Below are 24,804 nucleotides of genomic sequence, written 5' to 3'. Positions count from 1 at the left end.
CATCAAGAAGAGACTGAACATTTTAACTGCCCACATGGATTCTGACCATTTTTGTCCTTTCCATTTGCAGGAACCCGGTGGCCTTAGTCCTTCAGGTGAATCAGCGTGAGACATGGGAAAGAAAACCAAGCGGACAGCTGACAGTTCTTCTTCAGAAGATGAGGAGGAGTATGTTGTGGAGAAGGTGCTAGACAGGCGTGTGGTTAAGGGGCAAGTGGAATATCTACTGAAGTGGAAAGGCTTTTCCGAGTAAGTACTTTCTCTCATGCTTTGGGACTCAGGCAGGTAGACAGCTTTGGTTCATTTCCCTGTGAGCCATCACCATCTTTGTCTTGTTCTTTCCTCGCCTGTACTCCTTTCTAAGAGTTGCAAGACACTGCAGTAAACTAAGCAAAGTCTCCGCTTCTTGGAGCTGATGTTCTAATGAGACTGCTTTTGAGAGGCAGTGTAATGAACTGGTTAGAAGCGTAGATTAGGGGCCAGATTGCCTGGGTCCAGATTCTTGCTCCCACCACTTACAGTATGAGCTGGGTGACCTTGGTGACGTTCCTTAATCTTCTTTCCTCCTCAATAAAATAGGGATAAGAAATAGTATATATCGTAGAGATGTTGGGGAAATGTATAGAGTCAGACACATAAGGTCAGTTTAAGTGTAAGCTGTTATTCTTTTGGATGTAACCAAACTAAAATACATACATTTAAGTAGAAGTTGTAGTTGATCCCATAGCTCTCCATAATGACCCTTGGCCCTCACAAGTGTCCTAAGATGAAACACTCATCTTCATTATTTTTTTTAACACTCATCCTAATAAGAGACTTAAATCTGAGACCCAATATTTATTTTTAAAAATTTAAATTATATATATATAAAACTGACGCAAAAGAAATTGAACACTCAAATACATTCCACCTCTTTTCTACAATAACACTTTTTAATATAATCTTTATTCCTCAATCTGTCTTTTTTACTATTATTTATTTTAAAGACCTTAAAACCCCTCTTTCACGTCAGTGAGCTTTAAGAATGATACTGAAGTGTTGAGTATTCAGAGTTAGGCAGTAACTGACTTTAAGTGCTGAAGTAAATATACACATACTGAAGCATAGAAGAGGTAGCTTGAAAAGTGAATTACATGAAGCTGTGTAATCATTAGGCATTTTGCCTTAATTTCTCATTAATTCTCTTCCCAGGATGCCTGATAACAAAGAATGGATTTCTCTGAACAGCAGTGAGCTGATAGGAACTGGTTTAGGCTCCTAGGAGTGTTCAATAGAAATGGAATGCAAGCCAGATGTAATTTTAAATTTTATGGTGGCTACATTAAGGAAAAGTGGAATTAATTTTAATAATATATTTTATTAGACACTCCCATCAAAATGCTATTTCCAAATTAATACAAAAATTATTAATGAAATTTTGTATTTTCATGCTAAGAATTTAAAATCTGTTATATATTTTTCATTTTACAGCACATCTCAGTTCATATTAGCCACATTTCAAATGTTCATTTACCATATGTGGCTAGTAGTTACCATATTGAACATCACAACTTTAAAGTGTGAGACTTTAATAAAAAATTGAATGCTTTGTCAGTACCTTGGGACAAAGGTGTGATCAGGAGCCTTTGGAATATAGTCAAGGTTATTATGGGAATCAAGTTTCTCATCTGGAGCGTTGTTGGGGTTTTAGGCGGGACGGCTCATGCACTGCAGGATGCTTAGCATTTGTAGCACAGACAGAACTAAATGTGGGTCGCACGGCAGTCAGAATATGCCCTCCATATTTCTAAAGAAGTGTGGTATCGTGGCATCCTCTAGAGTTGAGCATACAGATTTGAGAGGCCTAGAGCATCATGAGCTAGGAATTAAAATACACCTTCATGAAGGGGGCTTCCCTGGTAGTCCATGGGTTGAGAATCTGCCTTGCGATGGAGGGGACACTGGTGTGATCCCTGGTCCAGGAAGATCCCACATGCTTCAGAGCAGCTAAGCCCTGTGTACCACAACTGAGCCAGCGCTCTAGAGCCTGTGCTCTGCAACAGGAGGAGCCAACGCAATGAGAAGCCTGTATACCGCAATGAAGAGTAGCCCCTGCTTGCTGCAAGTAGAGAAAGCTTGAGTGTAACAGTGAAGATCACCACAGCCAAAAAATAAATGTTTAAAAAACAAAAATACACCTGAAGACTTTAAGGGTGTTTATTTGGCCCATTGAATCATCACTGGAAATTGTTGGATGTTTTGAAGAATTTGAAGACTGTGTAGTTGAACTATTGGTACCTTACATAGATAAAAGAGGTAAAGAAAAGATTTAGGGTAGATGGATTAACATTTGTCCTGAGTTTTTCAAAAGTATCTAGAGTTTCATTAAAGACTGAGACAGATTGTGCCCCTTCAACATTGTCCACAACTAAGTACCTGCTGTTTGCTAGGCAGTGGTTATATCCTACCTCATGTGTTCTCTATAATTCTCGTAACAGCCTTTAGAGGTATTTTCAGTTTACAGACGAGGAAATTAATTGTTTACCAGAGATAACATACCTGATACATGCTAAAACAAGGATCCAGCATCACATTTCTTCGGTGCTAAAATCCAGATTCTTTGTAAGTTATACCATGTTGTCTTTTGGGAAAACTGATTGTTGTAGAAACAATACTAACCTGGTGGGGAAGGGATAATCCCGTTAGAAGATTGGCTTTCCTTGGAGGCAACAGAGATTCTTCTCCTACCTCCGCATCTTCGCTTGCGTACTGTACTACAGTGTTGGCATGCCTCTTGGTTTTGGTGCCTTAACTCTCCTGGGATAGTAAACTATATATATCTGTGAATTTGGGAGAAGTTATTGTACGAGGATTTTTTTTTTTTTTTTTTGGCTGAAAGAAGAGCTGTGAGGGAGAGGCTTTCCAGTTTTAGCTCAAATGATTTAGAAATAAACTTTGTTTCATTCTTAAGCTCTTTTTGCAGAAAGCTGAAGTCTAGAGTAAATATCTCAGATTTTTCCATCATTATTAAGTTACAGCATGTGTTCAAACCATTCTTATTTAAAGATACTACATTGTTTTTGTTTTTAATAAAGTATCTAAAATAAATTGTGCATAAATGTAAAAAATATTTCCTAAGTCAGTGAAGGGATTATAGAAACTGTGTCTGTGATATATGTACAGATATATCTTGATGTAGCTAGTTCTTAATGAAAGAACCTCTGCCACTGGCTAGGAGTGAAGAGGATGCCTGGTCTAGTTTTTCCCAAAGAAGATAAATTTCTTGCTTTCATTACATAACCTGCTATTGGTATTGGTGTTTTGCACTTCTAAAATCCATGCTGGGAATACAGAGAACAAGTTTGTGAATGCAAACTTATTTTCCTCATAGAAGGACTCCCCTTGATCCAAGTTTAATTAGACACAGTTATTTAACTTGAATTATTTTTGCTTATTAATATAGAGATGCGTTTTGATTACCTAGTGACAGTAGACTTGAATCCAGAGCAATGAATGAATGCACTCCAAATCCCAGTTTTGAGTCTTTTCCTTTTTATGGTTTGCTTATATTCTGATGATTTAACCCCTTACTGCCTTTTTTTTTCTAATTAACTACTTAAGCCTTCCAACAATTTGTTGGCATTTCTTGGAAATATAAGTAACATAATTAAGACATAATTAATTGTCCTCTCTTCAGGATTTACATAGATGATGTATGAAATCACATTTGCCACTTAGAAAGCAGAACTTATATTTGAGTGTTTAACAGGTTTATTGATATACAGTTTACATACCATAAAATTCATTTATTGAAAGTAAACAATTCAGTGATTTCTGGTAAATTTTTAGAGTTGTGCAACCATCAGCATAGTCCAGTTTTAGAACATTTCCGTAACCTCCCCAAATTCCCTTGAACATTTTTGTATTTAATTGCAAGCTCCAGCCACAAGGAACTACTGATCAGCTTTCTGTTTTTAAATGTCTTTCCTAGACATTTCATATAAATGGAATCAGACAGTGTATGGTGTTTTGCATCTGTTTAGTTTTAACTTAGCACAGTCTTGACGTTCTTCCATGTTGTAGCATATATTAGTATTATGTTCCTTTTTTGTTGCTGAATAGTATTTCATTGTATGGATATACCATGTTATGTTTATCTGTTCGCCTGTTGGTAGGTATTTGAATTGTTTTCTGTCTTTGACTACTAAAATGCTGCTATAATTGTGTGCAAGTTTTTGTGTGTGTGTGTGTCGATATATTAGATAGATTTCTAGAATCAAATTTATTATCTCCTTTAAGCATAGGGATTCTATTCCCTTTTTGCCTACTTGTCTTCTGTGAAGTAAAGTATTGGATTCCCTCCTACCCCAAAACTTCTTCATTTCTTTCCTTTTTTCTCCATTCTTGCCCAGGGAGCACAATACTTGGGAACCTGAGAAAAACTTGGATTGCCCTGAACTAATTTCTGAGTTTATGAAAAAGTATAAGAAGATGAAGGAGGGTGAAAATAACAAACCCAGGGAGAAATCAGAAAGTAACAAGAGGAAATCCAATTTCTCAAACAGTGCTGATGATATCAAATCCAAAAAAAAGAGAGAGGTAAGCTTTATTTCTCCTCTCCTCCCCCCCCCATCCCCCACTCTTCTTCTTCCTGTGCTTCCTCCTCGCTCCACCCAAAAAAAGGGGGCACTGTTTTGGTTGGTTTTATTCTGAGGATGGCCTGTAAGGTAGATTGTTGAACACGAGAGTTCCCCGGGGAGGGTTGTTGATCCACTACAGCGCCCCCTCCTGGCTGAGTAAGAAATGTAATATGTGTCCACTGAATTGTGCTAAGGTGGCAAAATTAAATCCCTGTAAAACATTCAGCCACTCTGTGCCTTTTTTGTGAATAGGTGGCTGAGTTGTCTTACAGAGAGTCTTTAGTGAATTTTTTAGGGATAGAAAGAAGCTTTAAAATATCTACCACTTCATTTTTTTCTTTTATTCCAAAGATAGCACTTAACTTTAACCCTTTATAGTCTTTCTTTTTTAACTAAGGTGAAATCACATAACATACAACTAACCATTTTATTTTATTTTTAAATTATTTATTTATGGCCACACCAACACATGTGGGATCTTAATTCCCTGACCAGAATCAAACCCACGCCCCCTGCATTGGGAGTGCATAGTCTTAACCACTGGACCGTCAGGAAAGTCCCCAATTAACCATTTTAAAGTGAACAGTTTAGTGGCATGTATAGTCTCTCTTGATCCTATTGTATTTTTACATGTTTCAAATTAATTTTCATCTTCCTTTGGAATCTTTTTATTCAGTTTTGAAAATGTGTTTATGAAATTTTGGTTTGATTCAGTTTTTTTAATCCTGATATTTAGCTGTTAAGTAGCCATAACCACTGTTCCTGTCTTTTTTTTCTCATCTATATCTTTTCCATCTGTGCTTCCATTCCTTTCATTAATTTCAAGGTTGTGAAGTCTTTTGTGGTGAAGGATATATCATACCCTTAAAGTTTAATACAATAGAAGTGTAAGTCTGCTTCTGAATCTTCTAGCATCCCTGCCATAAGCATCCATATTTATCTTCATTCTCCTTGGATACCCGTCTTGGTAGAGCATTAGTTCCCAGCCCTGGCTGCATATTAGACTCATGGCAGGGGGGCAGCCGGGTGTTTCAAAAGCCTCCGGTGCCCAAGATGCACTCTAGACCAATAAAATTCAAATTTCTGTGGGTTGGACCTGTGCATTAGTATTTTCTAGAGACTTACACAGGTGATTCCTGGTCTCTAGAGGAGAGAAAATGGGAGAACAACTTTCCAAAAAGAATTGAAATAAGAATGAAAGATTGGAGGCTGTCAGTGAAAGTGGACGCTAGTATTTTGTTTGTTTCCCTGATTAATTTTATTTTTTGCAATCTTATTTTTTAAAACTGCCCTGTTCTGGTGAGATGTGTATATCATTATGATATAGCATACTAGTAAATAATTTGAAAATGCCTTCCCTTCTCTAAGGAGCTAAGACTTGGGTCTGTCTTTCTTTTTACTTTTTTATTAGTCCTTTGTATTCTGGTTTTTGTCATTTGATGCATTTTCCAGCTAAGTAAAGAGACCAAGAAACAACACAACATGACTTCTGTAGCCATTTTTGACATACAGTATGTATTTCCTCAACCTAAGGTTTCTGTTCTTTTAAAAAGGAGCAGTCTGGGGGAGGGGGGCAAAAAAAAAAAGGAACAATCTGACTTTGAGACACTGGCCAGTGCAGAGTTTGGTTCCTAGGCCAGGTTTTGATGCTGCCGACCTTGAAAACCAGCCCCCCACACACATGTCCCTTACATTGTAATGTTCATCTGGGGCCCCTGGCAGCGTTCTCAGCAGTCCTGATGGCTGTCATGTAGGCAGCTGGGAAGATAGGTGATTGTATATTTTAAAGGTGCAGGAGGGGATTTCGTTTCTTTCTTTAGACCACTGCAGAAAAATTTGTTAGTCGGCATTATGCCTGATTTAAGATTACTGCCTGTGTGATGATTTTAGCATTTTCCTCGCCTCGGCTCCTTTTCAGCAGCTTGAACATTTTTCTTCTCTTCCCTCCCTATGTGGCAAACTGTTTTCAGCCGCCAGCTATGATTTACGACTTGGTTGCTGTGCCAGCATTCCAGCTGTGAGCAGCTGTGTGCACATCTGGGAACCTCCTCCCTTTAAGCGCCCCCAAAAGAGGCTGTGCTTTTGAGTCTGTATGTCCCCTGATTCATGCATGGGATTTCCTGCTCAGTGTGGGCCCTGGTATCTTTGGGACCACCTGGATGCTGAAGGCTTTGTATCTCTCAGAAGAAAGCAAAGTGAACGGCAGATGAGAGATTTTATCATGAAAATCAGACATTGGCGATTTAGTTCATTTGGGCAGTCTTTCTAAGTCTTTTTTGTGTTACCATTAGATAAGCTGGCATTATCTTCCATAGTAAGGTTGTTTAAATTACCTGGTTTGTATAAAATTTCACCATTTTGCTCTCACCAGTGCCATCGCACCTGAATCAAATCCTATGCTCCTTATCTAGATTGCATGATTGCAATTTGACCAAGTTTGAATAATCCCCTACAGAATTTTTTTTGTTTTAAATCCCTCTCCAGTTTACTCTATAAAGCTAATGACCTATCTCCATCAGGAGGGGACAGGCACAGATCAGGGCCTCTTCCCCAGTGCATGGGGATTATAATATGTGATCTCTGAAAGAAATTTGCTATTTTACAGTAGTTCTTTGAATCCCTTCTTAATCTTAATCACTGTTCATTTGTAAGTACAGATGGCTATGTGAAAAGAAGTATTAAAAGTACTGGTCATTGTTAGGTGAACTGCAAGTCCAGAGAATAAACTCCAGATTGAGAGGTGGTATACTTGAAGTTTATAAAATGAAAAAGGATTTAGTTCACCTGGACTTGTTTATCATCTGAGAAGCAAGTTTAAGGATATTAGATTAGGGGATGAGAGGAGTTCCTAGATGATGACTCCAGAATATTTAAGGGATATTAAGCAGTTTTAGGGGCCACTCCCAGTCCTTTGACGGAATACTAAAAAGACAGCTGCGTCTTCCTGCAAAATAGCTCTTAGCATCTCTGTTACTGGCTGACGCAGTATTGTATTTCTGCAGTTCTAAGAACTTTATGAATTGAGTGACCAAAATGGTATCCAGTAATATTAACTTAGGTTGTGCTTTATTGAGCTGAGAAACAGGGAGGTTTTTCACTCTTACCTCCAAGCTGTAACCTTTCTTCATCTTCTATTTATAGCAGAGCAATGATATCGCTCGGGGCTTTGAGAGAGGACTGGAACCAGAAAAGATCATTGGGGCGACAGATTCCTGTGGCGACTTAATGTTCCTAATGAAATGGTGAGAGAGATTGGGCCTTCCTCTGCAATTGTGTTTCTTTGCAGTGACTTGAATTCGTATGGAAGATAGGGAGGGAAGACTGAGTATTCCCCAACTAAGAATTGTGATTGTCAGGGATCTAAATTTTTAACTGATACCAGCTGTCAGTATTAAATGGGAATTGTGGTTCAGAGTGGATTTAAGATTGTAAAACTTTGGTATTAAGCCAAATTACATTAGCCCACATACCAGAAAATGGTAGAATTGAGGTAGGAAACATATAAACATGATCTGACCATTTATTTACACAGTTCTGAATCATTTACCGTTAACACCATGAGCCTGTGGCCATGGGATAGAAATTGAGTGAGGCTTTCTGCCACCACTGAAGACCAAGACCGCTGAATAATGTCTAAAAGAGAAAAGTAATCTTAACAAAAAGCATTAAGGATAATACTAGCCAAAGCACAGGTTATTTCATCCAGTAGAGGGAATAGCTCTTAGAGAAAAGTGTAGTTGCTTCCCCTCAGCTTGGTTTCTTAAAGTCAGAGTGATTTATGGTGCAGCCCCCCTGCCTTTCTGTTTCCATGTGTTCTGGCTTGTGATTTAAGTTTGATCTCTAAATAGAGGGTTCCTGCTACAGTGCCACTAAGGAAACTAATTAGCTTAAAAGTTGGATAGTCAGGAGGTTTAATATTTTATCTGATCGAAATTTTGAGGTAAATTACCCAGAAGCCTGTATTTGAAGAATCACTATAATCTGTCCAAAGTCAGGAGCTGTATTGACTGCTTTTCCCACTTAGCCATATGTGGAACTTAACGATTTACATTCACATATTAACTACCTTTTTCCACCACAGTCCAAATTTGGGTAGCTGCTCTAAGCTGTGTGTTTTCCCCCTCCTCTTCCTACCCATAATGCTTACCTCCATGAGTTCAGTATCTCCATTTTCTAGAAAAGGAGTTAGGTGGAGGGGGAAAAAAAGAAGTTAGTTGTCTTTTTCCACATCTCAGTGGAATGTTAATTAAAAAAAGTTTTTTTTCTTCTTGATTTGGAATCCTGGTTAAGGAACTTGCTAGATTTTTGTTGTTTTTGTTACACTGGATAGTAAAAAGTGTAACTTGGATAATTGAAATTTGCAGCTAATTCCTGCATTTCATTTTAGTGACTAGGTTTTACATTCTTTGCTGACTTAAATTTCTATTTTCTTATTGTTCCAACCTACAGTTCTGACCAAAAGGATGAGTGTTTAAAAGGCCAGAAGATGAGAAGGGTTAGGACCCTTTCATGATCCAGATGATCCAGAAACTGGATTGAGCAATTTATGCGTAATCAATAGGGCTGAATGTAGCTTTGATTGTGTGTTCACTCACGTGCTCATACACACAAATAAAACTTATGAAAGCAGAATTTATATAGTAGTTTAATTTTCAGCCTTTTAATTAAACCCTCTATGTGTTCCATCTATTCTAGCTGAAGTCTTCTGTTTCTTCCTGATGTAGTCGTTAAACGATGTTTACTAACAATTTGATTCATTGACTTAAATTTCTCCTTGAAATTGTGGAGCCGTTAGGATCCTTTTCCCTTTGATGGAGAGGAAATCAAGTCAGCTAATTCATAATTCAGTAACACAAACCAGTGTTTGGACAGACTCTCATTCTTCCTCTCTTCTAAGTCTCATATTCTTTCTCTCCAGGAAAGACACGGATGAAGCAGACCTGGTTCTTGCAAAAGAAGCTAATGTTAAATGTCCACAAATTGTGATAGCATTTTATGAAGAGAGACTGACGTGGCATGCATATCCTGAGGATGCGGAAAACAAAGAGAAAGAAACAGCAAAGAGCTAAAGGAGGGGGTGGTCTCTGTCATTTCTCTTTGTACATAATACATTCAGCTCCCTGCCTCCTCTCCTTTCTACCCACCCCCTTCTATCCTAAACACATCCATAAAAAATGTGCTTATCACTGTGCTCCACAGGAGAAATGTTGGTATTGGTTCTCTTGTAACATAACTGATGGTCTGATTCATGATAAGTGTCTCTCTGTGAAGACCAGGCATTTACATACTGTGTGTAATTCCCACCATTTTTTCCTTTGCCCTGCTCTCTCTCCCTTCTGCTCCCCTGTGACCTCAAGATGAAGTTTAACTTTTTAGTCACCTTAGAGTCTTGATCTTTCAGGGTTGGTTGCTTTTTAGGTGGGGGATTTTGTTATAATGATGTTGAATTTTGGTTTCTTGCTTTGGCTCTTAGAACATATTGATGACCAGCTAGCCTTTGTTTTGAGATGTTGGGATGGAAAAGATGTTGCCCGTCTTTTAAAAAAGCCAACAGCAACTGCCTACCTGTTGGGGCTTCCCCAACCTCATTCAGCTCTACCCAGGAGAATACAGGGTTCCTGATGTGGTCTTCTGGGCTACCCTCTGTTGTTCATCCTCACCATCCTCCCAGAAGAGCGGCATCCTTTGGAGGGCTTGAAATTTTCCATTCAGATTTGTCAAGGCACTCCTTCTAGCCCCAGGACTTTTGGCCTTATTTCTTAGCAATCCCTGATTCGGCTTCTGCAAGTTGGTGAAGTCTGTTATAAAATGACAAGATTATTAACTGTGGAAATTTGTAGCTATTAGTACATGAGGATGATGGGGTAGGATACAACTGTCTTTATTATCACATTTGGTATGTATGTATTATTTCCTTCCATCTCTCTCATTTGGATTATATATTTATGTAGGTGTGAGTGACTGCCTGGTGCTTGTGCCAAGGTGCTAGGCACCCTCCAACCCTGCCAACTTTTGTGGCCTCCCAAAGCAGTCGTGTTACCAAAGAGGCTTCAGACTTCTCAGTGGACCCCACTTTCCCCTCCATGCCATTATTTTCAGTGGGGAATTCTTGGAGGGGAGCCACTGGCCACAGTATCAATTTTAAATATTCATAGCATTTATAATCATAAATTCCTTGCTTTGTTGACTTCTGGATTTGCCACCAAGAGTCCCCAAAGTGTTAATGCCCTTCCCTTTTTCCACCATCAAATTCTTAGTTGGATCTTTTTTTTTTTTTTTTTTTTTAATTTCTATAGAAGACTATCGACCTCCGAGAATGACAGGCCCCGGCATGTTGACACAGCCTCTTCCCAACTCAGCAAAGTATTTCTTTTTTGGCTTCTTCCTGCTTTGCCATTATGTTGAGAGGTTATTTTTCTGATTATAGCCTTCAGCCTTTGTTCCCCAAGGAACACCCTACTTCTCTTTTCCCTTTTTTTCTCGTAGTTAAAGGGGGCTAGAGAATCAAGACTAAAAGTCAGGAAATAGCAGGGTTTTGAGCATCCTTGTCCCAGCCTGAAGCTGAGGAAATAAGAATAAATGTTTAAAATAGCCTTAACTCTAGAGTTCACCAGCCATTGAGGTTGTTTTTGTGGTTGCTTTTGATTTTTAAAACATATAGCTGTCTGGCCAGGAGCATTCAACCATCTCTAGATTTTTCAGAGTAATGAGGGAAATGGAAAGATTGCTCCAGTTCACAGATGAGCCAAATAATATGCAAATCATATACCCGTTCATAGCATTTGTTAACATTGCTTCCCTGCTCAGCTGCTGATTGAATTCCGTGTGCTTGTATAAATTATGTCAAAGATTATACTGCACAGTTGAGAAGACAGCTGTTGCAGTGACATGACGGACTGGAACAATGAAGCTTTTGGTTTTAGCCATCCAGGAAAATCCTTCTGAATGGTAATGTGATTGGGTGAGAACTCATAACCCACACCTCAAATGGGTAGGAGTTTAATCTCCATCTTCTTTAACTAAAGGAATTAAAGGCCTAGATCAAGTGCTGGATAATTGACAGTTGTTAGTACTAATCTGATGGGCATGTGAAAGAAAGGATGGTCAGAAAAGAGGTCTTTCATGCGAGTAACTAAGGATATCAATTAGGATGTGCTAGAACAGAACAAATAGGCCAGAGCTGCCGAGAAGACCATCCGGGTCTCTCAATTTCCAGGTGGAGAAAATGACAGCTCATCCATGTGGCTAGTGTCTGTCTCCCAGGAGGAGTGGGCATGTAAACAGAGTCCAGTGACCATGTTTTTAGAGCGAAAATCTAGGCCATGGACAAAAAGCAGCCCAATGATTTGGTACCGAGATTGGTCTTGAGAAACATGGGGCACATGGTTGCCAGGGTTACGGGTAATGTTTACGACATTCATCAAAACCTGATTTCTTTCAGCAAAAACCCCAGGATTGTCTACTATTCATCACTGCTTTAATACTTTAGTTTTCACTCCATTCATCTTTTTCTGTCCACAGTTATTGAAATCAAGGTCTTATACTATGTGCTGCCCAAACAACTTGTTCTCTCCCTGCCTATCCACAGCCAGTTCTGTAGGAATAGAGGGAGCCAGCCGCCAGTACTCATCTCAGCCCTTCAGAAGAAAGGAAACTAGACGCCTGTCTGTGCCTTCGGCATTTGATGGTGTCAAGTAGCTGTCCAGGCCCTTGGAGAATTGCAGCCTGGAACAGAAACCTGCTTTCGTGGGGCTTTCTCCTCTCAAAAGAGTTAGTAGCCCTGGGCTAAGCAGTCTTAAATACCTAGGTCTCAGGTGCTCAAAGTGTGTTTTTCCTGTTAGTCCTCTTTCAAAACATCTTCCTATTGCTGAGTTTTTTCTTGTAATCAGCATTCAAAGATTTCTCCTTCCACAGAATGTAGCGGAGCTGTGAGCACCAGAGTCTACCAAGTCAGCATAGCTGCTTGCCTGAGCCCTGGGCTGGGCAGAAGCCCTCATGTTAAGATTAGCTGTTAGAGAATGTCAGCCCTGATGGAAGCACCCGTTTTTAACCTGGAGAGGGCCATATCATTTTTCCTTCTGCACTCCAGCTTTCCTGTGCGTTCTAACACTCGAAAGTCTAGATGGTTCTTGGCAGTCCCTCAGCCATATATCTGTACTACTATTGTTGAAGAAAAGCTGGTCTTGTTCTTGGGCAGTTTTCAATTATTCTTAACTCTTTGTTCCTGTGCTGTAGCCTCCCTGCAGTTCAATTTCCTTATTTTTAGGCCAAATCCTGGGGCCTGGAGGAAAGTGCTTGTGATTTTCATCTTGTGATTTGGTTGGATCTCTGTTTAACCCAGCTTAGCTAAAGTGCAGAGGGGTCAGAGGAATCCAGCGAGTGATTGTCTTTGCCCTTAGGGTTTGAATTCTGGGGCCTAAAATAAGTTCACGGTGGCACAAGAACCTCAGGAAGGGTTATGTCATTAGATTTGAGATGTGGAAATGGTTTCTCACAAACGGGGTCAAAGGAAAAGCTCATTTGGCAGCCATAACTCCATCCTTTTGGTTTAGGTTTTTAGAGTGAAGGTTAAGAGTGCCGAGATGTGTACTATTGTAATTAGACCACCAAGCAAGCATACCTGTCAGGGCAGAGAGAGGAAAGGTCTGAACCCAGTGTATTTATTTTTTTCATTTTGGCTCTACCACTAATCATAAAAGTTAGGTTTTTCAAAACTAGAGGTGTTACCTGGCTTGCCTCTAAGAGCATATGCTCAGAATTGGGGCCCCCACCTGCCCAGTTAGTCACAGTGGGTTTGTATTGAGCTGTCCAGTTCCTGTCACATTAGTGTACACCAGCATTTACTTCATTCAGTGGACATTATTTTGGCCCTGGGGATACAAAGTTCAAAAAGATGCAGTCTCTGACCTCAAAGAATTTCCATACTGCTGCATAGTGTAATAAATGTTACAAGTGGGCACATATTTTACATTTGGGGGCAGAGACCACTGGTTGGTGTAGTTTGTGGTTCTAGAGTAGTCGGGTGATGGTTAGGTTCGTGTGTAGAAAAGATCTGTGACCTTGGATGAACCAAGGTAACTGGCCATAGATGAACTGCAAGGGCTTGTTTTAGCCCAGAAAGTAAAGATAACAGGTTTACGTAGAAATGCTACTCCTGAGAGAGAACAACAGGTTAAGTGGGGGTTGAGAACCCCTGGCTCTGGTCCCTAGGTTGTTTGCCGAAGTATTTAATAGTATAGTTAATCCTCGCTTGTGGAAAGCATCGACTATGTTGCACAGCCAGTTTTGTGTTGTTATCATTGTAGATTCTGTAAAATGTATTCCTTGCAAATCAAGAGTTGCTCACACCCTTTTCAGTTTCTCATGCTTTTTGAAGGAATTAACATGAGGCTGACTTGGAGCCTAAAACAGGGACATACTTTCCAATGTGCTGAAAAGAAGGCTTGGGCCCATCTGGTGATACCTGGGCCTCTGTTCTGGACAGTGTAGTTTCATTTCATGCTGCAAAATGGTGATTTCTAAGCAGATACTGTGTCAGTTATGCGGAAACCTCCCAGAAATACATGTGACCTGGAGTTTTTGACTTAATCCGTCTGGGGAGGTCCAGGATGAGGCCGAGCCATGCTAAGAGAGCCGTGCTGAGAAACAGTCTGACCTTAAGAAATGTCCTAGTTCTGACCATGTGACCACAGGAAAAATGATACTTTTCTCTGCCTGCATAATTGAGAGTTGGATAATTGAAAGTTGACTTAAAGGTGAAGGTTCTTTGGATAGCTTCATAAAAATTCTAGTTTCTTTTTGCTTGCGCTGAATTTCTTGAATTTTAAACTACCTCATCTTGTCTTTTTAGAGTTTCCTCAGCTTGTCGTTTGCCACTTTAACATCATGCTTTACTCTGACTGTTTTCTCAGATGGAGTATTTCCTCTTTGTTGAGAGCATGTTTTCTAGCCTTTCGTTCTGATCCTCATTTCACCTAACATCTCATGTTGCTCCTCTGTCAGAGAAATGTCTTAAGATAGTTTAAAATCTTGGTTCCTTGGAATAAAGTGATCCTCCTGCTGTTTGTCTCTGAGGCCAGTAGGAGAAGGAGTTAAAACAAGGTGGGAGGGGAGGGGACAGACCCTGCACTGGAGGCGGCCAACGAGGGAAGAGCCATTAATTAAGACAATTTCAAAGTCAACTGATTGTGATCATTAATGTCACAATAGATCAAAACCTAATTATCACAGCCTAGGTAAGAGCCATCAGTATTAATCAGAAAATCTAATAGGAAACTATTATCAAGAAATTAGGCCAAATTGAATGCAGTGAACTTTTTATCTTGTCATCCTCTCCTCTCCTTTTTCTCTTTTTCTTTTTTAATTTGGTGATGTCCCCCGGCATTGGTGAGTGTGACCCTCACAGTTGACCCAGGCCCCGCTGGCCAGTTTGTCATGCTTTTTGAGGAATTCTGATGCAGGCTGACCCTGAATTGTCACCACTGCTTTAATCAGTCTTGAACTTGCACATCACCTGGCCTTACCCAGTGTGATCAGCAATCAATGAGAAAAGGTTATATTTAGGTCTTGCAGTGGTTGGTCCTTCCTGGAACTAGAGTATCCCTGGTGGACATGATGCTGTGTGTGTTAACTCACTGTTTGAGCTTCTGATGCGCATAGGATCCTGTTGCTCTGGCTACTGCAAGTGGGTATGGAGGAAAGGAGGTGCTTCCTGCCTGGAGATTCTTCAAAAAGACCTTGGAAGAGGTTGAGTGTCATCATATCATGGCACTTTTAAAGGTTCAAGTCAGTGTTTTGCAGTTTCCAGTAGCTTCCGGTTTGATTCTAAACCAGGACTGGCTGTGGGTTTAGTTTAGTTTATCCTCTAGTTTTAGGATAACAGTCATAGTGATTTCTACCAGAATCCAGTATAAATCCAAAGGGGGTGGGGATATGTTTTTCTTTTGCTTTTTGTTAAAGATTTAGGCCTCTGGCAGGAGGTAGGAATATTACAAGAGTCTCTGACTAGTTAATAGAGATCACTTCGTACCACTTCATACCCTCTCCCTAAATGGAAAAATAAGTGTCACCATCTATCTCCATCTTGAACTGATGTGAAGATACCACAACTCCTGGGGTTGAGCTGAGGCAGAAAGGGTGGAAAGCTGCCACCCCTGGGTGTCATGGGGGAAGGACGAGTGGCACCAGCGGGTTGGTGCCAGGGTTCCCAGGGGAGCCTGTAGAGAAAGCTGCCACTGCTGTTGCTGGCCTTTCCCCACCAGCATGGAGGTTAGAACACTCCCCACCGCCGCTGAGGAAGTGGTTCTTAGCTTTCTGCTTGAGCGTGGTCTTGCTTCATTCTGAATTTCAGGATTTGGGTTACTCAGTATAGAACTTTGAGAAATCAGTGTGACTTAGTCCTTCACATATGGTAAACTGAGTATTTCTTTATAAAAGAATTCATGCCCTTAATGTTTAAAATGTAACTTTATTTTCGCATGACTTTCAGAAGTAGTTTGTTTCTTCTCCAAGACTCCTTGCATATGCTGGATAAATAATAGGCCATCAGTTAATACTTGTGGGTTGATTGAGTTCATCTGGTTTGCAGAGAGAGATCTGCCTACCGACGACTTTTGCTCTCAAGTGTACTCTGAGAAGAAAAACACTCCAGGGTGTGGAACAAGAACTGAGTGGATGCTGACTGTGTGTGCCAAGCTCCTCCTCTGATTCATAATGGCTGACCTTGGGCAAGTCACTCCTTTCAATGCCTCAGTTCCCCATCTGTCAAATGGGGGTAATAATACTGACCTACCTCACAGGGGTGTTGTGAGGCATTGTAAATCATAGTTGACAGAATGCTTCAGGGTCCTCGATGGAGGATGCCTTGAGCCGAAGTCTAGGTTTTTGTCCTCACTGAGTTGTCCCAAGGTTGGAACTACTTAGTGACCTCGGCAAGTTCTCTGCCCCCCACCCCTCATCAAAGCTGCTAGTTCAGATGTTGACAGTGTTTTCATGAATGTTGGAATCTTAATAGTCCAGACTTACTTAGGATGTTATGGGGGACGGCACAGTATTTTCTGTCTTGCATCCACAAAAAGAGGCTGTTTGAGACTGAGAGCATTGGATTAAGGAGTCAGGTGCTACTGCTTGTTTCCCTGCAGGTTGGGAGCTAAGGCTTGGAACGTACTGGAGCTGTCTCAGGAGCAAAGTGCACACCGTGGGTGTGACTTAACGTTTCTCCCTCCCTGAACTGATCCCAGGACAGCTGGGTCACTTCACCTCTTCTAGGTATCTGTCCTCGAGCCGCCGCCTCCCCATAGGAACCAGCTGGTTCAATAAACATAACTGCTTCCTCCATCCCCCACCAAAAAGCCACGGTGGAAATTTTTTTTTCTAGGGACATGATTAACACTCCAAATTGGGCATTGATACTCCTGAGAGCTTCATCCAGTTCACGGGTTTCAGCATCTGTCATCTCTTTCTCAGTGTCCACTCTGAACCTGACTTTGACCTTTTTCCTTCTGGTTCGGGAAAACTCTTAGACACTATTTGCCCAGGTGTGGGCTCAAGAGCCTTACTCTCCATCTCAGTTTAGGGGCTCAGCCAGCTCCTCTTCTTCCCAATAGGGCTCTTTCTGTCCCTCTCCTTGGCCCTAGATGTGTAACCCACGAAAAAGCACAAGGTCCTGGCCCCTTGCTGCAGTCACATTCCAGTTCTTGGTCTTTTGTGGACTGCTCTGTTCACAGCACCGGCAGCACCAGGCAGTTCTGGGGAGGCGTGGAGGGTGGAGAGAGCACGTCTGCCATCCTGCCAAGTAGTCAGGAGCTGGTTCGCCCGCAGCCCACAGGCCTCCCCACCCCTTCCCACAGGGTGGGCTCTGAGAGACTCCAGGAGCTGGCTTTCTTTCAGCACTCAGTACCATCCTGAGCAGCAAAACAAATCACACTTTGTAGCCAGATTTCTGAATGGAAAAATGGGAAATTGAACTCTCTACGGACCTTTTTGATTTGTGGGGGAGTTTTGGTTGTTTCTTGGTTATATTTCAGCCAAACATGTTTGCTTTTGATTTTTTTTTTTTTTTTAGGATAAGTGATATATATATATGTTCGCCTTTTAAATGTAAATGTTTCAAAGTAGGCAATTTACGTGTTTCCACACCTGACATCTGATGCAGACCTCATTCTCTCCCCCCTTCCACCCACCCCCTTCCCTCTTTTCATACTCTTGTATTGGTTCTAATAAATGGTTGCTTTTCAAGTACGGATCCTGAGTGGTGGTTTGAAGATGTGGGTCTTACCCTCCTTCCTTAATTTGGGCTTAAGCTCAGCCAGTAGCAGCACATGGGTTCCTGAAAGAGCTGGGAGAACAAGGGTTTTTTTCTAAGCACTCTTGGTCTCTGACTTTCTGCAAACAGCCACAGGGTGGCGCAAGCCTAAGGGAATAAGAGAAAGTGGACCCTGCTCCCTGCTCCTCCCCTTAACCCCTTCAGATTCTGTGCCTGCGTGGCTGGAAGAATAAACGTTAACTTTCAGGGACCCCTAGAAACGTCAGCTCTTAGTTACTGAATTTGTGGAAAACCACATGGACAAACAGGTTTGAAAATCCCAATACATGTGAGTTTATAAATAATGACTATGAGCTTTTTGATTTGCTTCATAAAAACCAAAGGAATTGAGCATCTGATGATGGTGGGGCGGTGAGTGGGGGGGGGGCAATTGGAAGTTGGATTAGAAAGAAAACGTAGATAATCAACGTAGATAGAACATTTGCTGGGTAACGTAAGCCTGTCGCAGTTTTGAATCTCATAGGAACGTGGGCAGAACCTGGGGAGCGAGCAGTGAAGACGGAGGGATGCCAGAACCCAGACCTGCTGAGAGGCGCCTCCTCTCCTTTTCCACCATCTCTTATCTGCAATTCCCCTCCTGTTTTCCCTTCTTGCTGCTGAGTTATAGGGTCTCCCCAGTCTAATCTCGTAAAGTCTCATGAAGACATCTGTAGGTTGGCTGGTTTAATGGTCCATGACCTCATAAACATGGGACAGGAGAGCCATTTGGTCCACTTCAGAGCCAGACCCTTCTGGACATTATTTATTTCCTACCTCTGAAGCTGGGGACTGCTTGCCCCCTTCCCTTTCCATCTCTTTCTAGTTCTCTCACCATCACGCACTTTATCTCTGCCTTGGGCCCGTCAGAAAGCGCGACTGGAGTTTTGACACTCGCTCCCACTCCTAAACAGCTTCCCTCCGGTGGGTCAGGGTATGCCGGCCCGGCACTCAGCTAAGCTCTTTGCCGCTCATCACTCTTCTCCCGGGAACCCTGGCTCTCAGCATGCCAGCAGACGAGCCCTCAGCCGGCCGGCCAGTCGTGCCTCCCCCTTTGTCTCCACTGAAGGGCTGCGGAGCTTGCAAAATCAATGCAGCCCCGACAGCTTGGGGAAGATGGAGGGCCGCCGCGTGGGAGTCTGTGCTTAGCCGGATGACTGAGTGCATAGCTTGAAATCGCCCTGTTAAGAGGAAGCAGCCCCCCAGGCAGCCTCCTGCTTTTGGAAGGAAGTGGGAGAGGAGCCCCAGAGCCCCCGTGCTAGGAGCTGCTGCACCAGAGTGTGTGCAGAAAGCAGCCCATTACAGCTTGTGGATAGGCCAAGAGGCTCTCCAGGCCCGGGGTGTGACCTGTGGTGGTGGGTGGGGGACAGATAAGGCAAAGCCTGGCCAACTGGTGTGTGAGCACGCCACATGGGCACAGTGTGGAGGGTAAAGGGGCGGGGGAGAACCCACACAGACTCGCCTGCATAAAGTTGTGAACCCGGTGAAGACATGAATGCAAGGGTCTGGTTGTTTCCTCCTCCCAGGGCTCTCCTCCTCCCACAACCCCCTCTGCAGCTGTAACATCTTGCTTTCCAGGTGCCAGCTCCCTCCTCTCGCAGCTTCTGTCTTTATTTGTGCGTCGGTATTTTTTATGGTTTCTCCCTTTTGTCTGCTCCATCGTGTGTGTTTTTCTTTTTCTTTATTTTTTTTTTTTCTTCTCATTCTGGTCTCTGCACCCCATGTTCTCTCCACCCGCTTCAAAGTCCATAAGCAGCCTCAATTTGGACATTTAATTTCAACCCCATCAAATTATTATCTTTCTTGCAACAACCTGGGACTCTTTATGAGCTCTTTCTACCCCACGCCACCGCTGGAAACAGGTGCATCTCTTTCTCCGTATAATGTGGTGCCCCCCACTCCCTCCCACCCCCCTAGACTGGGAGAGGCGATGCCGGCTCAGTGGCCTCATGCTTCCTCTCAGCAAAGCCTTGTGTGATCATTTGGTCATGAGCCAAGGAGAGAGAAAGAGCTGCTGAGAATTGAGCTTGCTGATAAATATGGAGGCTGCTGAGATGAAAAGGTTTGGGGTTATTATTGCACCCTTTCCTCTCTCCCCCTCCACCCCTTCCTCCTGCTGCTGCTCTCTTCTGGGGAAGGAAGCTGGTGAGGAGTGGAGGCACTGGCCACAGCTGCTGCAGCTTATGAAATTCTGCTCCTACATCTGCAGCAAGGGTGGGAGCGGGGCAGGTGAGCTCTGCTGGGAGAGGGAGGGGGGCAGGGATGCTGAACCCCCTGCCTGAGCTGTGCAGGAATGTGATGGGCCACTCCTGCGACTCCCAAGACCATGCAGCCCTCTCCATGCAGCCTGTTTCTGCCTTACTTCTCAGCCCCGACTGTAACCCGCTGCTGCTTTCCATTTCAACTCTCCTGGCAAGAAGTGGGAGAGTCAGCTCCCAGAGACCTGGCCTCTGTCTCAGCCCCCCTGCCTCTAGTCCCTGTCTCACTCCTCCACTCCGGTCTGCACCTGGAGCTGGGAGGTGGAGGGCATGGAACTGCCGCTTTGATCCTGGGCGAGAGCAGGAGCTGTCTGCTCCTCAGGGTGTCATTGGGGAGAATGCAGGCACGTCCACCGCTAGACTGGGACACCAGATCTCTCCACGTGTTCTCCACCCTCCCTGCCTCTCCTCCACCGCCTGCTCCTCTGACTTTTTCTCCTGTTCGTCACCCTCTGTCAGTTTCTGTTTTTCCCTTTGAAAATATTTTTAAAAATTTGTTTTTCCCTTTTTTCTCTCCCTGTTCTTTTATTTTCATGTTAGTAAGAGGGCTTGAGGGAAGAGGTTGAGAGGAAATGTAAAGTACACTTTTTTCCCCCACTTCCTTGAAGGAATGGGAAAGAGTATCACCCGTTTTCCTTTTTCTGGGGATTGGAGCATCTCTACCCTCAGCCCTTCTGATTTTCTCAGCAATGACGTCTAAAACGGATTTTCGTAACCTTGTAAAACCATTTATATTTTTATTGGTTTCTTTATGATTTTGTAGGGGAGAGAAAACCTTGCCATCCCTACAAAGTCAGTTCACTGTGTGATACTTTTTCCGTGAGAATTTTTAAGATAATCGCTTTTGAGAATTTCATAACCCTCCTTGAGATGACTGGAGTCTTGGGTGTTGTAACAAGGCTGGAAAACACTGATCTTTAGTGTCCAGCTAAGCCAATTGGATACTTATTTCTGTATGAATTTGTTGCAGCCTTTCATCATGGGAGTAAAAACTTTCTTCATCAGGGACTCCTGTTGCCCCCATTCGTCAGCTTAGGGGATCAAGGACAAGTCAAAACAGTTCTCAGATTCCCGCCCTCACCCCAGAAGGCCGGCCCAGCCTGCCTTGTAGAGGGAGGTGAGGGACAGCGATCTGATCTCTCATCCCCTCCCCTTTATTTCACCCCACGCTTTTTTCACTCATTGCGGGTTTGTGGGTTTGGATCAGAGAAGGTTTCTGGTTTGGATTAAGGAGCTGAGTTAGACAGGACTGGGGAAGAACTTGCAGCTTGGATTGGAGGAGGTGTAGCAGGGAAGGGAGAGAAACGGGGGTACAAGGATGTCCCTGCAAAGGACTGGGAGACCAGAATTAAATGAGGAAGGATGGGAGAGAGGAGGCTTGCTGCTGCTACTGCTAAGTCATTTCAGTCGTGTCCGACTCTGTGAGACCCCAGAGATGGCAGCCCACCAGGCTCCCCCGACCCTGGGACTCTCCAGGCAAGAACACTGGAGTGGATTGCCATTTCCTTCTCCAATGCATGAAAGTGAAAAGTGAAAGGGAAGTCGCTCAGTCGTGTCCGACTCTTAGCGACCCCATGGACTGCAGCCTACCAGGCTCCTCCATCCATGGGATTTTCCAGGCAAGAGTACTGGAGTGGGGTGCCATTGCCTTCTCCGGAGAGGAGGCTTGGAAAACCATTCTGTGCTGGGGGCATGTGCGCATGCGCGTATGCACGTATGCGCTACCGCAGATAGGAGGAAAGAGGCTCACCGCGGAGCCCGCAAGGCCCTTCAAGACTGAATCCTCTGCGTCCAGGCATAATATATTCTCCTTCACCCGACGCAGCGGGCTGGAACTTCACTTCTGAAGAGTTGAGGGCGGTGAATCAATGTAGTGTTTACCCTCATGTGTCTTGAGTTAGAATCATCTTTGCTGTGGACTGGATGACCACCCAGAAAATCTAGAAACTTTTAAATTTGGAACGTCCTTCTGCATCCTGAATGACTTCAATTTCCACCCTAGTGTAGGAGGTGGAGTGCCTAGAATCCTGATATTTCTTCCTTCAATCCCCAATTTTGCTTCCAGCATCCCAGGAAGGGTCTGAGAGGAGAGGGTGTTGGGTGCTGTGGAGTGGCTGTACAGGGGTCCCATTGACTGAAGGCAAGGGTCTGCTAATGTGCATTAGAGATTTCTCAGAACAAAATAGTTGTTGCTATCCCCCCAAAATGGATGAGGCAAACAGCTCCCCTTTTGCCACCAAGGAAATGGCAGGTCTGTGTGTGTATGAGAGTTGAAGGGGTGTGTTAATTTGAGTATAATCAATCCTGAATATTTATTGGAAGGACTGATGTTGAAGCTGAAGCCCCAATACTTTGGCCACCTGATGTGAAGAAGTGACTCATTGGAAAAGACCCTGATGCTGGGAAAGGAGGAGAAGGGGACAGAGAATAAGATGGTTTGATGGCATCACCGACTAAATGGACATGAGTTTGAGCAGACTCCAGGAGGTGGTGATGGACAGGGAGGCCTGGTGTGCTGCCGTCCATGGGATCACAAAGAGTCGGACACGACTGAGAGACAGAACAACAATTCTTAAATATATGTTTTTGCTCATTTGAATATGTTAAATTCCATGGAGTCCAAGTCGAGTCACTCTAATGGAGGGAATGCAATAGCCTAGGTAATTCAGGGAGAAGATCATCCCCAAACCCTTTATGAATATGGTTGAGAGGTGCTTCGAACTGTGCTCGGGACAGGCTCTGGAAGATGCCTTGTGGGCCAAGGGGAGGAAGGCATTAATGGTGGCAAAGGAAAGCTGCTCGTAGCTCTGTACCAGGACAGCCATACAGATCAGAAGCAGAAAATTGCAGGCACTGTGTCTATTCAGGTGGAAAGGCAGAGAGGCCAGAAAGGGCCTCAGGGGCAGCCTGCTACTGCAAGGCTAGCAAGCACATGGGAAGGTCAAGGGCACAAAGAGAGGCAGGATAAAGTGGGGTTGGAGAGAAATTAGGAAAGAATAGACGCTCACAACTGACCTTGCTCCAGAATTAGCCAAAGCACGAGCCCAGAACAGCCCGGGAAACTGGGAAAAAAATCATCAGATGAGAATTCAAGTCTGGTTTTGTCATTCATAGGCTGCATGATATTGGTTAAATTAATTTCCCGTGCTGGCTGTCAGTTTCCTGAGGGAAGTCAGCTCAAATGTTGAATAATTATTTCATTTTTCACAAAATATTTTATCTTTTATTATAACCATAACAAAAAGTTGATAAAAGGAAAAAGTGGAAAAACCATAATCCTATCATATTAATATATAATACATATTTTTATATTTATGTGCTTGATCAGATTTTTGCCCATAGAAGACAAATTCATATTTTTACATTGTGTGCCATTGGCGCAGTGGTAAAGAATCTTCCTGCAGATGCAGGAGACACAAGAGATGTGGGTTTGATCCCTGGGTCAGGAAGAGCCCCTGGAGGAGGAAATGGCAACCCACTCCAATATTCTTGCCTGGGAAATCCCATGGACAGAGGAGCCTGGTGGGCTACAGTCCATGGGGTCTTAAAAATAGGACATGACTGAGTGAGCACTCAGCACTCACCATTTTGTATGTTTTTGCTTATCATAAAATAGTTCCATAGCACTATATATATATATATTTTTAACCCCAGGTGAAACACAAATAGCAGTATATATTCTTAACAATTATTGCTTAAAATTAATATGCATGTACTACATGTGGATTCTACCAGGACCTGGGGTCTGGAAGGCCCCCTCCTACCTCTCTGGCTGTTTTAACTCAGCCTCGTACCTTTGAACTAGTGATGGTCCCAGTGTTCCACTCTCAGCTCTGGTTCTCATTCCTGGGTTCCCTCCTCCTGAGATAGCTTGACCACTCATCATTTCAGCCAAGACGTACTGATAAAGCTCATGAGTCCCAGACCTGTCACTCTGGGCCTCTGTGTCCATGTGCCTTCTGCTGCCGCCTCCCGAGCATCCTGGAGGCTTCTCCAAGCAAAGAGCTTTATAGATGGAGTTACATCTTATTTCTTCCTTCTGAGCTCACAGTCTAGGATATAGTTGGTGCTGGGGGATGGTCATTACAGACTTTCTGAGAGATGGACAGTGAACAAGGATGTGAACATAATTTAAAGAATGACATGCAACGCTGTGGTCCGGGTTCAATCCCTGGTTAGGGAAATAAAATCCCATAAACCATGCTTCATGGCCTAAAAAAAAAAAAAATGACATCAAGGGAGGTTGGATTTATCTCCCTCATTACCTTCTCCAGAGGATCTCTTCAACTCAGGAATCAAACTGAGGTCTCCTGCATTGCAGGCAGATTCTTTACCATCTGAGCTATCAGGGAAGTCCTCTCTTGTTACCAGCAAGTGTGAAACTCACCAAGAACACTAATGTGGTTGACAAGACCTTCCCTGCCCAAACACTCTGGCCTCAGCTCCAGGGCTCCCTCCCGCCCTCCTGCTTTCTGCATGGCATGGTCTGGGTCTCAATACCCTTATCAGTGAGGCTGGCCCTTGAAGCACAAAAGATGTTCGATGGGTATTGAAAGGGGATGCTGGAGAGCTCGCCTAGGAGAGCAGGGCAAACATCTACGATGGAGAGAGAAGAGGGTTTCTAGAG

At 43.1% G+C, this 24,804-nt stretch overlaps 1 protein-coding gene across 4 annotated transcripts in view; it reads left to right on the top strand.

The window, feature by feature from the left end:
• CBX5 (chromobox 5) overlaps positions 1 to 17,855 on the top strand; it is a 34,615-nt gene extending 16,760 nt beyond the window's left edge. For all 4 annotated transcript variants that reach the window (XM_005902089.3, XM_070370884.1, XM_070370885.1 and 1 more), the window contains 4 exons: positions 71 to 249; positions 4,392 to 4,578; positions 7,761 to 7,861; positions 9,538 to 17,855. In XM_005902089.3, the coding sequence (XP_005902151.1) occupies positions 113 to 249; positions 4,392 to 4,578; positions 7,761 to 7,861; positions 9,538 to 9,688 (576 nt within the window). In that variant the 5' untranslated portion in view covers positions 71 to 112 and the 3' untranslated portion in view covers positions 9,689 to 17,855. The remainder of the gene's footprint in view (positions 1 to 70; positions 250 to 4,391; positions 4,579 to 7,760; positions 7,862 to 9,537) is intronic.
• The last annotated feature ends 6,949 nt before the right edge of the window (positions 17,856 to 24,804 follow it).

Source organism: Bos mutus, chromosome 5, assembly GCF_027580195.1.
Source record: "Bos mutus isolate GX-2022 chromosome 5, NWIPB_WYAK_1.1, whole genome shotgun sequence".
Lineage (NCBI taxonomy): Eukaryota > Metazoa > Chordata > Mammalia > Artiodactyla > Bovidae > Bos > Bos mutus.
Note: the sequence above shows the minus strand (reverse complement) of the source record. Positions and strands in the feature narration are given on the sequence as shown.